The sequence below is a fragment of the Scyliorhinus canicula genome, chromosome 29 (genome assembly GCF_902713615.1).
Source record: "Scyliorhinus canicula chromosome 29, sScyCan1.1, whole genome shotgun sequence".
Lineage (NCBI taxonomy): Eukaryota > Metazoa > Chordata > Chondrichthyes > Carcharhiniformes > Scyliorhinidae > Scyliorhinus > Scyliorhinus canicula.
Genome location: NC_052174.1, coordinates 8573670 through 8590663, shown reverse-complemented (window position 1 = coordinate 8590663; position 16994 = coordinate 8573670). Strand labels below are relative to the sequence as shown.

The 16994-nt window shown below is 49.7% G+C and overlaps 1 protein-coding gene across 9 annotated transcripts in view; it reads right to left on the bottom strand.

Moving 5' to 3' along the window:
• Positions 1-16994, bottom strand: part of LOC119958367 — a 93300-nt gene that overhangs the window by 62960 nt on the left and 13346 nt on the right. For 2 of the 9 annotated variants that reach the window (XM_038786838.1, XM_038786840.1), the window contains exons 4-7: positions 10958-11071; positions 9786-9827; positions 6912-6999; positions 3745-3842 (exon numbers count right to left, since the gene is read on the bottom strand). In XM_038786838.1, coding sequence (XP_038642766.1) covers positions 3745-3842; positions 6912-6999; positions 9786-9827; positions 10958-11071 — 342 coding nt within the window. The remainder of the gene's footprint in view (positions 1-3744; positions 3843-6911; positions 7000-9785; positions 9828-10957; positions 11072-16994) is intronic. The other 7 variants (XM_038786841.1, XM_038786842.1, XM_038786843.1 and 4 more) reach the window with 4 other exon arrangements.

Genomic DNA, 16994 nt, shown 5'->3' with positions numbered 1-16994 from the left:
AACATGCCATTGGGAATATCCATTATAAAAGGACATAATAGCAGAGCATTAAGAACTATTAGCAGAGTCAGTGTGGTTTAATTAAGGGGCAATAATACCTGACAGATGTATTAAATTGTGTGTGGTGGCAACGAGCAGGATAGACAAAGGGGAATCAATAGATGTAATATACTTTCCCAATTTAATGAGATAAAATCCCAAGGTGTTGGGGGTAGCATATTAGCAGGGATAGAGGATTGGCTAACTGATGGAAGACAGATTTGGGATAAAAGGGGTATTTTCAGGGAGGCAAACTTAGTGGAGTGCCATAGGGGGCGCTTCAATTACATACGGATGACTTGGACGAGAGAAGTGAACGTGCTGTTGCCAATTGTGGGGGTAACGCAAAAAATAGGTCGGAAGGCAGGTGGTGAGGATGCCAGTCTACCTACAGAGGGATATAGACCAGATTAGGTGATTTTTTTCATAGAATTTACAGTGCAGAAAGAGGACATTCGGCCCATCGAGTCTGCACCAGCTCCTGGAAAGAGCACCCTACCCGAGGTCAACACCTCCACCCTATCCCCATAACCCAGTAACCCCACCCAACACTAAGGGCAATTTTTGACACCAAGGGCAATTTATCATGGCCAATCCATCCTAACCTGCACATCTTTGGACTGTGGGAGGAAACCGGAGCACCCGGAGGAAACCCACGCACACACGGGGAGGATGTGCAGACTCTGCACAGACAGTGACCCAAGCCGGAATCGAACCTGGGACCCTGGAGCTGTGAAGCAATTGTGCTAACCACAATGCTACCGTGAGTGGGCAAAACTTGGCAGATGGATTATAATGTCTGAAAATGTGAAGTTATGCATATTGGAAGGACGAATAAAGGAGCTGAATATTATTTAAGTTGAAAGAAACTCCGACAAAGAGGGATTTGGGAGTTCTCGTGGTTAAACGCAAAAAGCTAGCATGCAAGTTCAGGTATTTGGGAAGATAAATGGAATGTTTGTCTTTATTTCAAAGGGAATGGAACATATAAATAGGAAAGTCTTGCTAAATCTATACACGACACTCACAGCTGCATTACTGTGAACCGTTCTGGTCCCTTGTCTAAGGAAGGAGGCCATCCACAGAAGGTTCACTCGGTTGATCCCGGATAGGGAGGGATTTCCTACAGGTTGAGTAGGTTGGAGTTTAGAAGAACGAGAGGCAATGTTATTGAGACATTTTTAAAAAATAAATTTAGAGTACCCAATTCATTTTTCCAGTTAAGGGGCAATTTAGCGTGTCCAATCCACCTAGCCGGCACATAGAACATAGAACATAGAACAGTACAGCACAGAACAGGCCCTTCGGCCCTCAATGTTGTGCCGAGCCATGATCACCCTACTCAAACCCACGTATCCACCCTATACCCGTAACCCAACAACCCCCCCCTTAATCTTTGGGTTGTGGGGGCGAAACCCACGCAGACACGGGGAGAATGTGCAAACTCCACACGGACAGTGACCCAGAGCCGGGATCGAACCTGGGACCTCAGCGCCGTAAGCAGCAATGCTAACCACTGTGCCACCGTGCTGCCCAAATGTGATTGAGACATATCGGATTCTCAGGGGCTTTACAGGGTAGATCAGCGGTGGTTCATGATAGCTCTATTACCATATGAATGATTCAGCATTTTCTTTTTTTTAAAATAAATTTAGATTACCCAATTATTTTTTCCAATTAAGGGGCAATTTAGCATGGCCAATACACCTACTCTGCACATTTTTGGGTTGTGGGGGCGAAACCCACGCAGACACGGGGAGAACGTGCAAACTCCACACGGACAGTGACCCAGAGCCGGGATCGAACCTGGGACCTCAGCGCCGTGAGGCGTTTGTGCTAACCACTAGGCCACCGTGCTGCCCGTTCAGCATTTTCTATAACTCGCTACAAAATATTTGATGCGCATTACATCTTATCAGAGGGGTCGTAGCTACTGAACAGGCTCGATTTCAATCTTGCGGCCCACTTGAGGTGAAGGAGGGCCACTCATGCGGACCACTCACTAGCCTGGGTTGCTCATCACTAGGATAGATGCTCAAGAGATTGTTTCCCCTTGTGGGAGAGTCTGGGACCAGAGGGCAGAATCTCAGAGTGAGGGTGTTGCCCATTTCAGACAGAGATGAGGAGGAATTTCTTCTCTCAGAGGGGAATCTAGGGGCTGATTTAGCTCACTGGGCTAAATCGCTGGCTTTTAAAGCAGACCACGCAGGCCAGCAGCACGGTTCGATTCCCATACCAGCCTCCCCGGACAGGCGCCGGAATGTGGTGACTAGGGGCTTTTCACAGTAACTTCATTTTGAAGCCTACTCGTGACAATAAGCCATTTTCATTTCATTTTATCTGTGGAATTCTTTACCGCAGAGAGCTGTAGAGGCCGGGTCGGTAAGTATGTTCAAGGCCGAGATTTTTAATCAGTGAGGGGATCGAGGGTTATGGGAATAACGCGGGAAAGTGGAGTTAAGGATTATCAGACCAGTCATGATCTCTGAATGGCGGAGCAGACCAGATGGGCTGAATGGCCTGCTTCTGCTCCTACGTCTTATGCACCGGCTCACCGAATGAGCATTCTAACTCCGTGTCTTTTCCCCGTACCCCTGCCCATCGAGTCTGGATCTTTGGGTTACTGGCTCAGTGACATTGCCTATACACTGTGCTTCACCTTTAATTTAACCTTTACAGTCAAGGAATTACTTTTTTTTTTTTAAAAAAGGGTGCAATCGCTGTTGCTATGTCAGCAAATAAGGCAACCTATTTTCACACAGCAATGAGAAAACGACCGGTTCATCTATTTTTGGCACTCCTGATTGAGGGCCAAATCACCACTTTTCTTCGAGACGGTGCCTTTTGCACCCGCCTGTCTCGTCGGAAAGGCAGTGCAGCACTCCCTCGGCAATGCACCGGGAGTGTCATCCCGTATCATGCGCTCAGGCTGTCCGGAATGGGCCTCGATCCATGACTTTCAGGCTCGGAGGCAATAGGTCGTCTTCCAAGAGACCCCAGAGTGATCCCCATGACTTCAGTCTGGGCTACGTTACATAGAAAAATCGAAGAGCAGGGTCACGTGGCGGTGTCAGCAACGGCCTATATACTCGTCGTCTTTGTTACAGGGCAGCGGACAGACAAAGCAGAGAAAAGCCACATATAACAGGAAGGAAATTCACACAAGAAAATATATTTTCGAGAGGAACAAAAAAGACAATAGGCAAAGAGAAAATCTTGGTGAAAATGTCCACCCGTCTCACCGCTCTTTTAAATGGGCCACACGATTTCCTTGGTGGGGGGGGATATCAGCAACTCGGGGGGGCACGTTTTAAAAATAAAGGGGTCTCCCACGCAAGACGGAGACTAGCAGGAATTCCTTCTCTTTCCCCAGAGAGCCGACGATGCTGGGTCGCCGAATTAGGTACCAAAGGGAGTGTCAAATGGCTTTGTGGTCTACAAGTCAAGGGTCGGGGCAGACGGGAGAGTGGAGTTAAGGCCACGATCAGCTCAGGCATGATGCTCTGAATGATGGAACAGGCTCAAGAGGCCGAGTGGCCTCCTCCGACTTCTTCTGATTTTGCACTTCCGAAACATTTTGCTCAAATCCTTCACAACATTTCCTCCCAATCTGTAAATATTTAAGTCTATTTGCACTGCTATTTAAAATAAATGCAAGGCACCAACAAGCATTCAAACGGATGAAAAGTGCTTTTGATACGTTACCCTCACCTTCTCGGATTCCCTATCCGGGGTTTCCGTGCGCTGCACCTCCGACAGCTCGTCACCGTCCTCCGGTTCAGAGTTCCCACCGTCACACCCTCCTTCAAAAAGAGACAGAACATTCAGCTTGAGCCAGGGGAGCAGGGGATATAGCAACAGTGATCATTCACTCGAGCCTATTCAGTCATTCCATTAGCTCATGGCTAATCTATACCGTGGCTCCCTTTGCCCAACCTCCGTCCCCTAACCCTTACCCAACAATCTCAGTTCCAAAATGGTCCACTGACCCTTTCTGGATTCCCACTCCCCTTTTTTTGTGAAGTGCTTCCTGAAATCACCCACGAAAGCCCTGGCTCTAACCTCTTCTTTGGGATTCCACCCCCCCCCCCCCCACCCAATATCCTATATCCTCTCAACGCCCACGGAAATGGCGTCTCTTTTAGCTCCACCATCTGTCGATGTTACAATCCCGTCGCAATGAGGTGGGTACTCTAGTTGCATGAACAGACGAACATAAGAACTCGGAGCAGGAGTCGGCCATCTGGCCCCTCGAGCCTGCTCCACATATTCAATGAGATCATGGCTGATCTTTTGTGGACTCAGCTCCACTTTCCAGCTCGAACACCATAACCCTTAATCCCTTTATTCTTCAAAAAACTATATCTTCACCTTAAAAACATTTAATGAAGGAGCCTCTACTGCTTCACTGGGCAAGGAATTCCACAGACTCTTAACCCTTTGGGTGAAGAAGTTCCTCCTAAACTCAGTCCTAAATCTACTTCCCCTTATTTTGAGGCTATGTCCCCTAGTTCTGCTTTCACCCGCCAGTGGAAACAACCTGCCCGCATCTATCCTATCTATTCCCTTCATAATTTTATATGTTTCTATAAGATCCCCCCTCATCCTTCTAAATTCCAACGAGTACAGTCCCAGTCTACTCAACCTCTCCTCATAATCCAACCCCTTCAGCTCTGGGATTAACCTAGTGAATCTCCTCTGCACACCCTCCAGCGCCAGTACATCCTTTCCCAAGTAAGGAGGCCAAAACTGAACACAATACTCCAGGTGTGGCCGCACTAACACCTTATACAATTGCAGCATAACCTCCCTAGTCTTAAACTCCATCCCTCTAGCAATGAAGGACAAAATTCAATTTGCCTTCTTAATTACCTGGTACACCTGTAAACCAACCTTCTGTGACTCATGCACTAGCACACCCAGGTCTCTCTGCACAGCGGCATGCTTTAATATTTTATCGTTTAAATAATAATCCCGTTTGCTGTTATTCCTACCAAAATGGATAACCTCACATTTGTCAACATTGTATTCCATCTGCCAGACCCTAGCCCATTCACTTAACCTATCCAAATCCCTCTGCAGACTTCCGGTATCCTCTGTACTTTTCGCTTTACCGCTCATCTTAGTGTCATCTGCAAACTTGGACACATTGCCCTTGGTCCCCAACTCCAAATCATCTATGTAAATGGTGAACAATTGTGGGCCCAACACTGATCCCTGATGAGAGAGCAACGGTGAGAAATTGGAGAACATTATTCTTAAGAATGTACAAGAACCAGTTTTCACCTGGAGGCCGGGGGGGGGGGGGGGGGGGGGAGAGGAGAGTAAAGGGGAGCCTTTGTGCTCACGTTTTCTGGGGGTGCGAATAAACCCACCTCTCGTTTCTTCACTTCTCCCATTTCCCATCTCCTTTGGCGTCGCTCAATCATCACTTTCGTTTTTAAACTTTCTGACAATAGACATGGTTTCATGGTCGTCACCAGACTTCTCACTCCAGATTTTTATTGAATTCTAATTTCACCACCAGCCGTGGTGGGGTTTGAACCCGTGTCCACGACACTTCCCTGGGTTACTAGCCCAGTATCAATACCACTAAGCCACTGTCTCTGACATGGGAACAGGAGAAGGCCATACAGCCCTCGAGTCTTTTCCATCATTTAATATTTAGAGCCTGAGAATAACATTCATAAAAGTGCAGGAGGCCATTCAGCCCATTGAGCCTGAACTGACCCTCTGAAAGAGAACCCTCCACGGGCCCCCTTCCCCACCCGATCCCCGTAACCCCACCAAATCTGCACATCTTTGGACACTGGGGAAATTCAACGTCACCAATCCACCTAACCTGCACATCTATGGACTTGCGGGAGGAAACCGGACCACCCGGAGGAAATCCACGCAGACATGGGGAGAAAGTGCCAACTCCACACAGACAGTCAGCCGAGGCCGGAACTGAACCCGTGCAGCAGCAGCGTTAACCACTTCATTGAGACATGGAATATAGTGTAGAGTTTTGGCCACCTTGCCAAAGGATGAATATACAAGCCTCAAAGGGGGCAAACATCAGTTCAGGACTAATTACTGGGCAGCGGGATTGTTTTATAAGGAAACACTGAGTAGACTATGGCTCCGAGAGTTTAGATGAATAGTACAGTACAGCACAGAACAGGCCCTTCGGCCCTCGATGTTGTGCTGAGCAATGATCACCCTACTCAAACCCACGTATCCACCCGATACCCGTAACCCAACAACCCCCCCACACCTTACTTTTTTAGGACACTACGGGCAATTTAGCATGGCCAATCCACCTAACCCTCACATCTTTGGACTGTGGGAGGAAACCGGAGCACCCGGAGGAAACCCACGCACACATGGGGAGGACGTGCAGACTCCGCACAGACAGTGACCCAGCCGGGAATCGAACCTGGGACCCTGGAGCTGTGAAGCATTTATGCTAACAACCATGCTACCCTGTCAAAACAGAGAAAAGGGTTTGGAATATTTCAAACTCTAACTTCAAAGAGCTGTGGACTCGTTGGCTTTACTCAAGGCTGGGATCAATGGATTTTTGGAGAGCAAGGGTCACACAATGTGGAGGTGGGAGGGGGATGATAGAGTGGAGGGAGAAACTCGGCCACAATTGAACCGAATGGCTCAAGGGGGAGCAAACGGAGTACTGCCGCTTCCATTTCTTACGTTTGTGCCTGATCCGGATCCAAAATTTTATCTTCCCACATGGGATCTGTAACCCTGAGCCCATTTCACCCCCCACCCCCGCCCCTCTCCCCAAAACGTGGTTGTCACCATTTGTTGGCTGCCACTATTTGTTGGCTGCGCCCTCGACCCCGCCAGTGATGCCAGCACGGTTCCCTGACCTTGCTGCGAGCGCCTCTCGCCAGGGGACGTGGACTTCATCCAGCTGACATTCCGCGCCGATCTCCTCGGAGAGTCTTCTGCCGATGCCTGAAATGTCAATAAATAGGAAAAGAAGCGTTGCTACTCCTGACAAGGCAGAAGAGAAATTGAACCACAACTTCCAATTCATCGCTTTCGACCGATGCTTTCCCCCCCCGTCGGTCCAGAGCCGCCCACTTCTGAATATAACCTGATGGACAGCCCGTGGCGCAAGTGGGCAGCATGCCCGTCCGAGTGCGGTGGGCTGCACAAGGCCCACAGGGTGAGCCATTCGGCCCATCGAGTCTGCTCCGCCATTCATTGAGACCACGGCTGATCTGATACAATCCTCAACTCCACTTTCCCGCCATAACCCCCGAGACCCTCACTGATTCAAAATGAAAATGGCTTATTGTCACGAGTAGGCTTCAATGAAGTTACTGTGAGAAGCCCCTAGTCGCCACATTCCGGCGCCTGTCCGGGGAGGCTGGTACGGGAATCGAACCGTGCTGCTGGCCTGCTTGAAAAGCCAGCGATTTAGCTCAGGGAGCTAAACCAGCCCCTGCCCATCTCGGCCTTGGAACGTACTTTGTTTATTAAATAGGTTTCATTTATAAAAAACAAAATACACAACATGGAAAAACGCAGATTACAAAATGCAGTATAAGAAAAAAAAATAAAAAGGAGCCACCCAGGAACCTCGTCACCCAGAAGGTGATGGGAATCGGGAACTCTCTGTCTGGCTGAGGCAGAGACACCCTCAGAACATTTAAGAAGTATTTAGATGTGCACGTGTGATCCCAGGGCACCCAAACCGAAAGGCTAAGTGCTGGGAAACAGGATTAGAATAGTTAGGTGGTTGCTTTCGACCAGCGCAGTCTCTAAAGGCCAGAGGGCCTTTTCTGTGCTGTTCTCCTCAAAAGGTGCACTTGACCGACTCTAGATGTAGAAATTCCATAAGTTATGGTTACCCAACCAGACCGAGGCACTGGGCGAGGCAACAGATCTCCATCGTAGTAGAACTAGTCTCCCGGCTACCAGGGAGGCAAAGGCGAGAACACCCCCCCCCCCCCCCCCGGCAACTCCGATACCGGAAAACGGCCACCAAAGTACAAGGCTCCAGGTCATCGTTGAGAATCGCTGACATGTGTTAAAAGGAGGAGACCCAAACGCTTACCACCCTGGGACACGTTCAAAACATGTGGTTGTGATGAACAGGTCCCAAAGAACACCGCTCGCACTCGTCTTTCATCCCTGCAAAGAAACTGCTCCACCTGGCTTTAGTCAGGTGAGCCCTATGTACTACTGGGCAGAATTATGCTGTCGTGCACAGGAGGATGAAGAGTTCACCCTACGATGGGCCTCAGACCACACGTCTTCGTCTAAAATAGGTTCCAGTTCTCCCTCCATTTTGCCTGTACTTCGTCCAGCAGGGCCACCTCCATTGACAAGATTTGCCCATAGATGCTGGAAACGCCCTCCCTCTCCCTCCCCCTCCCTCCCCCTCCCCCTCCCTCCCCCTCCCTCCCCCTCCCTCCCCCTCCCTCCCCCTCCCTCCCCCTCCCTCCCCCCTCCCACCCCCCTCCCACCCCCTCCCACCCCCTCCCACCCCCTCCCCCTCCCTCCCCCTCCCTCCCTCCCTCCAGACCCTTCAAGCAACAGGATCCTCACCAACAAGGAGGGTTGCGGAGCCCACGGGATGGTGGGAAAAGCCTCGAACACGATCACGCGCCTGGAGGTAACGGAACAAATTTGTCCCCGGAAGTTGAAACCTTATCGATAAAACCCCAAAAAGAGCAAACCGTCCCTCCGCAAATAGATCCCCAAAACTCCCACGGCGCCCCCCTCCCATGACCTCATTGTTACGTCTCAACCCAACGGAACGAATAGGTGGTTGCCACAGATATGGGGCCAGCAGCGACATGGATCCCAATTTGTAATGCGCGCCTCGAGCATATCTAACGACCCGGCCTCTACAGCTCTCGGCGGTAAATAATTCCACAGATTCACTCCCCTCTGAGAGAAGAAATTCCTCCTCATCTCTGTCTGAAATGGGCGCCCACCCCTCACGCTGCGCCCCCCCCCCCCCCCGGCCCGCCCACCCCCCCCCCCTCCCGCTGCCCCCCGCACGTCCTCCCCGTGTGTGCGTGGGCTTCCTCCGGGTGCTCCGGTTTCCTCCCACAGTCCAAAGATGTGCGGGTTAGGGTAGATTGGCCGTGCTAAATTGTCCCTTATTGTGCAAAAAGGGTAAGCGGGGTTACTGGGTTCAAGGGATAGGGTGGGGGCGTGGGCTTAAGTCAGGTGCTCTTTCCAAGGGCCAGTGCAGACTCGATGGGCTGCACTGGCCCTTGGTTTAAACGCGAGCATAAAAAGCCAAGCCAGCACTTCCAGTGCTGAGGGGGTGCTAAATTATCAGGGATGCCATCTTTCGGAAAAGAAGTCTTGACTTTTCAGGCGAGCATGAAATATCTCATGCCCACGACGTTGGAAAAACCCCTCGGAGTTCTCTCCAGTGTCCGATTACTCCTCAATCCACATCACAAAGATGATCTGATCATTATCACACGTGTGGCCTGCGGGAGTTGCTGCGCGCAAACTGGCAGCTGCATTTCTAACAGCGCCAATGCTTTGAAAGTGATTAACTAGCTATGAAATTATTTGGCATGAGCGGAGGTCATTAAAGGCGCTATATAGATCCAAATTCTTCTTTTCTGTCTTACCTTCAGCAATACTGGAGGGCGCGCACCGATACACTGAAAAGAACGAGTGTATGCACACTGGAAAAATGTATCTTTGGCTTGCTAGCTTAAAGTTAACCTTATAAACTCTCCGTTCAGCTTCTCCACCAACATTACCTGTGTGTGAACAAGTCTCTGACGTAGCTGTCTTCTGGGAGTCTGGGGGAATCAGAAAGACAAGATCAATTAACAGACAAAGACAGATCAGGGGCAGCAGGGTAGCATAAATGCTTCACAGCTCCAGGGTCCCAGGTTCGATTCCCGGCTGGGTCACTGTCTGTGTGGAGTCTGCACATCCTCCCCCTGTGTGCGTGGGTTTCCTCCGGGTGCTCCGGTTTCTTCCCACAGTCCAAAGATGTGCGGGTTAGGTGGATTGGCCATGATAAATTGCCCGTAGTGTCCTAATAAATGTAAGGTTAAGGGGGGGGGGTTATTGGGTTACGGGTATAGGGTGGATACGTGAGTTTGAGTAGGGTGATCATGGCTCGGCACAACATTGAGGGCTGAAGGGCCTGTTCTGTTCTGTACTGTTCTATGTTCTAATTATTATCATAGAATTTACAGAGCAGAAGGAGGCCATTTGGCCCATCGAGTCTGCACTGGCTCTTGGAAAGAGCACCCTACCCAAGGTCAACACCTCCACCCTATCCCCATAACCCAGTAACCCCACCCAACACTAAGGGCAATTTTGAACACCAAGGTCAATTTATCATGGCCAATCCACCTAACCTGCACATCTTTGGACTGTGGGAGGAAACCAGAGCACCCGGAGGAAACCCACGCACACACGGGGAGGACGTGCAGACTCCCGCACAGACAGTGACCTAAGCCAGAATTGAACCTGGGACCCTGGAGCTATGAAGCGTTTGTGCTATCCACAATGCTACCGCGCTGCCCATGCTAAACATGGACAAATTCTTTCAACGATGAACTTGCAACCCCGCCACCCCGCCCGAATCTTGCTCCAGAAACACTCCAGCGGCCAGCCACGAAGCACTCAGCCTAAGCAACGATCGCCATGCAGTGCGTCACAGCCTCACTTCTGCTCGAGCATTTCCCAGTTGATGATCCGGAATACCTCCTGGCTGACTTTTCCACCCTTCCTAATGCCTTCAGCAACGAAAGCCCCATTTCACGGCTGCCAACCTGACTAATCGAGGACATGGGAACCGGGGCAAGAAACCTGGGATGGTCAGGTCTCCGCATCACGTGGCCACCCCACTGTCGGCCCTGAAGTATCGGTGGGAGTCTCACTGCTGAATTGCAAGAATGTTACAGCTCACCCGTACCTCTTGCGTTTCCATGGCCGGTGGCAACACTGGAGTTCCGTTTCTGCATCCGGATGATTGTCTCGGTATTGGCGTCTGGAACCAGAGGAGAAACTGTTCACTGGGATTAAACATCTGTCAATAACAGACCAAACAGCCATTGTTCTACTTCATAATAGTCACTTTCTCCACCAGCGGTGCACAGTGGATGCAGTGTCCACCCCACACAAGATGCACCAAGGCTCCTTCGACAGCACCTCCCAAACCCGCGACCTCTACCATCCAGAAGGACAAGGGTAGCAGAAGCATGCGTTCGGCACCACCTGCCCGCTTCCCTTCGAGTCACTCGGAACTATAACGGTCGCCGCTTCACCGTCCCTGGTCTAAACCATGGAACTCCCGCCCTAACGGCACCGGGGTGTGCTGACACCACACGGGCTGCACGGCTCGCTCGCCGTCACCATCTGGAGAGCAACACATTCTGGCCTCACCTGTGACGGCCTTGAGGAAATAACATATAAAGCAGGTGTCAACCAGTCATTAGGCCGAGCGATCCAGCAAGCTGCACATTTCTACATTAGCCACATTTTGTAGTTGTAGCCATTTTGCAATAACAGTGGAGCCATTTTTTTATTTTTCCAATTAAAGGGCCAATTCGCGTGGTCGATCCACCTACCCTGCACATCTTTGGGTTGTAGGGGTGAGACCCGCGCAGGGAGAATGCGCAAAGTCACAGGGGCAGTGACCCTGGGCTGGGGTCAAACCCGGGTCCTCAGCGGTGTGAGGCACCACCGTGCTGCCTCTGGAGCCATTTTCTAGTGGGCTTGCGCAGGAATAGATCACTTGCCTTACTCAATTTCACCTCGACACCAACTTACACTGCGCAGCGCTAAAAGCACTTACAGTACTTCTATTCAGTGGAGAGTTCTGTTCCTGGTTTCAGCTGATCTCACAGCTGGGAGAGCAATAGGGAGGTTGTGGGTGCAGAGGAACATTCAGCCTGCTCCGAACACTGTTCAGGGACCCCAAGCTTTTGGGTCAGGACAGGATGAAGCTTACCACAAACACAAGCAGCCTCTCAACACTCACCACTCAACCTCAAGTTAGGAACACTTGGATGCGGAACCGGGGGACATCCGCTAACAGGGAGCAAAATCCCTCAAATGGTTAACAGGACAGAATCAGATCACAGAATTTACAGCGCAGAAGGAGGCCACCCTGCCCATCAAGTCTGCACCAGCCCCTGGAAAGACAGGGAGAAGAGGGAAATTTCTCTTTATAAATGGAAGGGAAACATACAAGATAGGAACAGGAGGCGCTCTTTGGCCCTTCGAGCCTGCTCCGCTTTTCGTTATCGTCAAGTCCTCAATGCCAATGAAGGACACTGGGCTGGTTTGGCACACTGGGCTAAATCACTGGCTTTGAAAGCAGACCAAGGCAGGCCAGCAGCGCGGGTTCGATTCCCGTACCAGCCTCCCCGGACAGGCGCCGGAATGTGGCGACTAGGGGCTTTTCACAATAACTTAATTTGAAGCCTACTCGTGACAATAAGCGATTTTAAGTTCATTTCATTATGACTGATCATCCAAATCAATAACCTGACAATTGAGGCATACAAGATGATCAGAGGATTAGATAGGGTGGACAGTGAGAGTCTTTTTCCTCGGATGGTGATGTCCAGCACGAGGGGACATAGCTTTAAATTGATGGGAGATAGATATAGGACAGATGGCAGAGGTAGGTTCTTTACTCAGAGAGTAGTAAGGGCGTGGAATGCCCTGCCTGCAACAGTAGTGGACTCGCCAACATTAAGGGCATTTAAATGGTCATTGGATAGGCATATGGACGATAAGGGAATAGTGTAGATGGGCTTTAGAGGGGTTTAACAGGTCGGCGCAACATCGAGGGCCGAAGGGCCTGTACTGCGCTGTAATGTTCTATATTCTGATCCTGCTTTCCGCCCCCACCCCTTCCACAAATCCTTTGATCCGCTTCACCCCACGTCCTACATCTAACTGCTTCTTGAAAACACGCAATGTTTTGGCCTCAACTACTCCCTGTGGTAACGAATTCCACAGGCCGCCCACTCTCTGGGTGAAGACATTTCTCCTCACCCCGTTCCTAACTGGTCGACCCTGGATCCTCTCTCGGTTGGTATGCAAGGAAGGAAAGAATGACGGAGGAGGACGGGGAGTCCGGAGAAGCCTGCCCCTCTCGTTCTTTCAACCCATCACACCTTTCACTCTCACACATCTTGAACCCATCCCCACTCAACTTCCATTCCGCCACTTTACCTGTCCAATCATTCGGAGGAAATGAAAGAATAAGAACCGACTAAAAGCTACTCCAGGTACGTGAAGAGAAAAACATTGAAGACGACCAACACCGGCGCCTCACAATCAGAAACAGGGGAATTCATAATGGGGAACAGAGAAGGACACAAATAATGTACCAGAAATGTTGGAGAGAACATGGTTTCGTGAAAGGAACTGACGTAAACCAGTATCAGTAGGGAAACGGTGTTGGGGAAATTGAACACAGATAAATCCCTCGGGTCTAATAACCTATACATAATATAATAATAGTCGTCACAAGTAGGCTTAGAACATAGAACAGTACAGCACAGAACAGGCCCTTCAGCCCTCAATGTTGTGCCGAGCCATGATCACCCTACTCAAACCCACGTATCCACCCTATACCCGTAACCCAACAACCCCCCCTTAACCTTACTTTTATTAGGACACTACGGGCAATTTAGCATGGCCAATCCACCTAACCCGCACATCTTTGGACTGTGGGAGGAAACCGGAGCACCCGGAGGAAACCCACGCACACAGGGGGAGGACGTGCAGACTCCACACAGACAGTGACCCAGCCGGGAATCGAACCTGGGACCCTGGAGCTGTGAAGCATTTATGCTAACCACCATGCTACCCTGCTGCCCCTGCTGCCCCATGTAAGTAGCTTACAATGAAGCTACTGTGAAAAGCCCCTAGTCGGCACATTCCAGCGGGTACACGGAGGGAGAATTCAGAACGTCCAAATTAGTGCGTCTTCGGGACTTCTGGGAGGAAACCGGAGCACCGAGTACTTAAGTGGCCCTAGAAATACTGGATGCGTTGGTGGTCATCTTCTAAGATTCTACAGACTCTGGAACAGTCCCTGCAGACTGGAGGGTGGCTAACGTAACCCCACTATTTAAAAAAAGGGAGGTAGAGAGAAAATAGGGAATTGTAGACCAGTCAGCCTGACGTCGGTAGTGGGGAATATACAAGGGTCCATTATAAAAAATTTAATAGCAGAACTCTTGGAAAACAATGGCAGGATCAGGCGGAGTCAGCATGGATTTGCGAAAAGATATCATGCTTGACAAATCGACTGGAAATCGAGCATGTTAACCAGTGGAGTTGATGGCGGGGGGAGACTGGTTTATTTTGAACTTTCAGAAGGCTTTCAACAAAGCCCAACGTAAGAGATTAGTGTGTAAAATTAAACTGCATGGGATTAGGGGTGGCGTATTGAGATGGATAGAAAACTGGCTGGCTGGCAGACAAGGGAAACAAAGAGTAGGAATTAATGGGGCTTCTTCCAAATGGCAGGCAGCGACTAGTGGGGTGTCACAGGGTCCCCGGCTATTCACAATATACATTAACGATTTAGATTAGGGAATTGTTAGGGAATTAAATGTAATATCTCCACATTTGCAGATGCTTCAGTCTGATTTGGACAAATTGAGTGGGGGAAATGCATGTCAGATGCAGTCTAATGTGGATAACCTCACATTTATCCATTTTGGTAGCAAAAACAGCAAGGCAGATTATTATTTGAATAGTTATAGATCGAGAGAGGGGAATATGCAACGCGACCTGGGTGTCCCTCGTACACCAGTCACTGAAGGCAAGCAGGCAGGTGCAGCAGGCGGTAAAGGCGGCAAATGATACGTTGCCATCAAAGTGAGAGGATTCGAGTACAGGAGCAGGGGTGTCTTGCTGCAATTATACAGGGCATTGGGGAGGCCACACCTGGGGTATTGTGGGTAGTTTTGGTCTCTTTATTGGAGGAAGAATGTCCTTGCTCTAGAGCGAGTGTAGTGAAGGTTTACCGGACTGATTCCTGGGATGGAGGAGCTGGCGTGCAAAGAGAAATTGAGACAGTTAGGATTATATTCAGAAGACTGAGGGGGAGGGTTTTCATAGAAACCTATAAAGTTCTAACAGGACTAGACAGGGTAAATGCAGGAAGGATGTTCCCCATGGCGGGAGTCCAGAACCACAGGCAAGTCTGGGGATACAGGGTAGACAATTTAGGTTTGAATGGAGGACACTTCTTCCTCCAGAGTGGTGAGCCTGTGGAACTCATCACCACAGAAAGCAGCCGAGGCCAAAACATTGTATGTTTCCAAGCCGTGTGTCATGAGAATGCCGCCTTAAGAAATGTTTGGCCGCTCATGTTACTGCAGTGATGTCAGAGTGTGGGTGGAGCCGAGCTCAGGCTCTGCTTTTTAGTTTCACTTTGAGGAAAAGCTCGGGCGTGTCCGTGTCTTTTTGGTTTTGTTTTGCAGTGTGTTGCAGCTGAAGTCAGACAATGCAGGTGTACTGCTGATCTCTCAGCCATGAAAAGACTATCTCCTAATCATTTGGTGAATTCAAAATTATAAATGTTTTCAGTATTGAATGTAAACCCTGATGTGCTTCTGTTTAAAGGTTTGTTAAGTCTTCTGGGTGTTAAAAGGACAGCATACAGATTACTTAGTGTTGTATTCTTTGGGGGGTGTATTTGAATTAATGGTTGCTAAGATGTTCACTGTCTGTTTCAAAAAGGTTAACTTGAGTTCATAGAATAAACATTGTTTTGCTTTAAAAACTACTTTTCCATTTCTGCTGTACCACACCTGTAGAGTGGGCCGTGTGCTCCCCACACCACAATCCATTTAAAGGTGTGGGTCAGGTGAACTCCATGATACACTTTGGGGCTCTCTCCACCCTGGCCCATAACACATGATAATAATGAATGGAGGAGCAGTCTCGAAGGGCTGAATGGCCTCCTCCTGCTCCTATTTTCTAAGCTTTCATCGAACGTATGAATGGGTGTTCTGCCTCCTAATGGCTCGATTTGCCTTGAAGCAATAGTCCGGGTCTCGTGAATGTGGTTTAAAGTCAGCCGTGGTTCAGTGGGGAGCATCGGGCCTCGGAGTTACAAGGTTCCAGATTCAAGCCCCGCTCACAAAATCAAAGATACTCCAGTACGGCACTGAGAAAGGGTGGCACTGTTGGTGATGCCATCTTTCGGATGAACCGAGGGCCCATCTAGCTAGATATGAAAGATCTTATGGCACTATTTGAAGAGCAGGGGAAGTTCTCCCTGGGGTCATGGCCAATATATATCCCTCAATGGACACATCGCAGTTTAGAACATAGAACATTACAGCACAGTGCGGGCCCTTCGGCCCTCGATGTTGCGCCGACCTGTGAAACCATCTGAAGCCTATCTGACCTACACTATTCCATTTTCATCCACATGTCTATCCAGTGACCACTTAAATGCCCTTAGGTTTGTGGGACCCTGCAGTGCGCAAATTGGCTGCCGTGATTTCCCATACTAGTGGCTACAAAAGTACTTCATTGGTTACAAAGCATTTCAAGATGGCCAAGAAAAGGGATATATAAATGCACGTCTTTCTTGACATACCATTTGGCCCTCCTGTCCACTTTCCCATTGAGGCTGCGAGGTTTAGGTTTCCAGCATCGCACAGGTTACATTTACACTTGGGACCACTCTTGCTCTTAGCAACACCCTCTTCCATGACCCTTTCCAAAGCGCGGTGATCACACAAGAGTGAGCTCTGACCAGCGCAGTAAACCCTCAGCAAACATAAACGCCGTTTTCTTTTTAAAACTGTCTGCCTCCAACACGGCCTTTACCATTTCCATTGATGCACAGGGGGACAGGCCCCTGGGGTCCCTGAGCGGACTCTGCTCCCTTCATTGGGGCAGCATGGTAGCATGGTGGTTAGCATAAATGCTTCACAGCTCCAGGGTCCCAGGTTCGATTCCCGGCT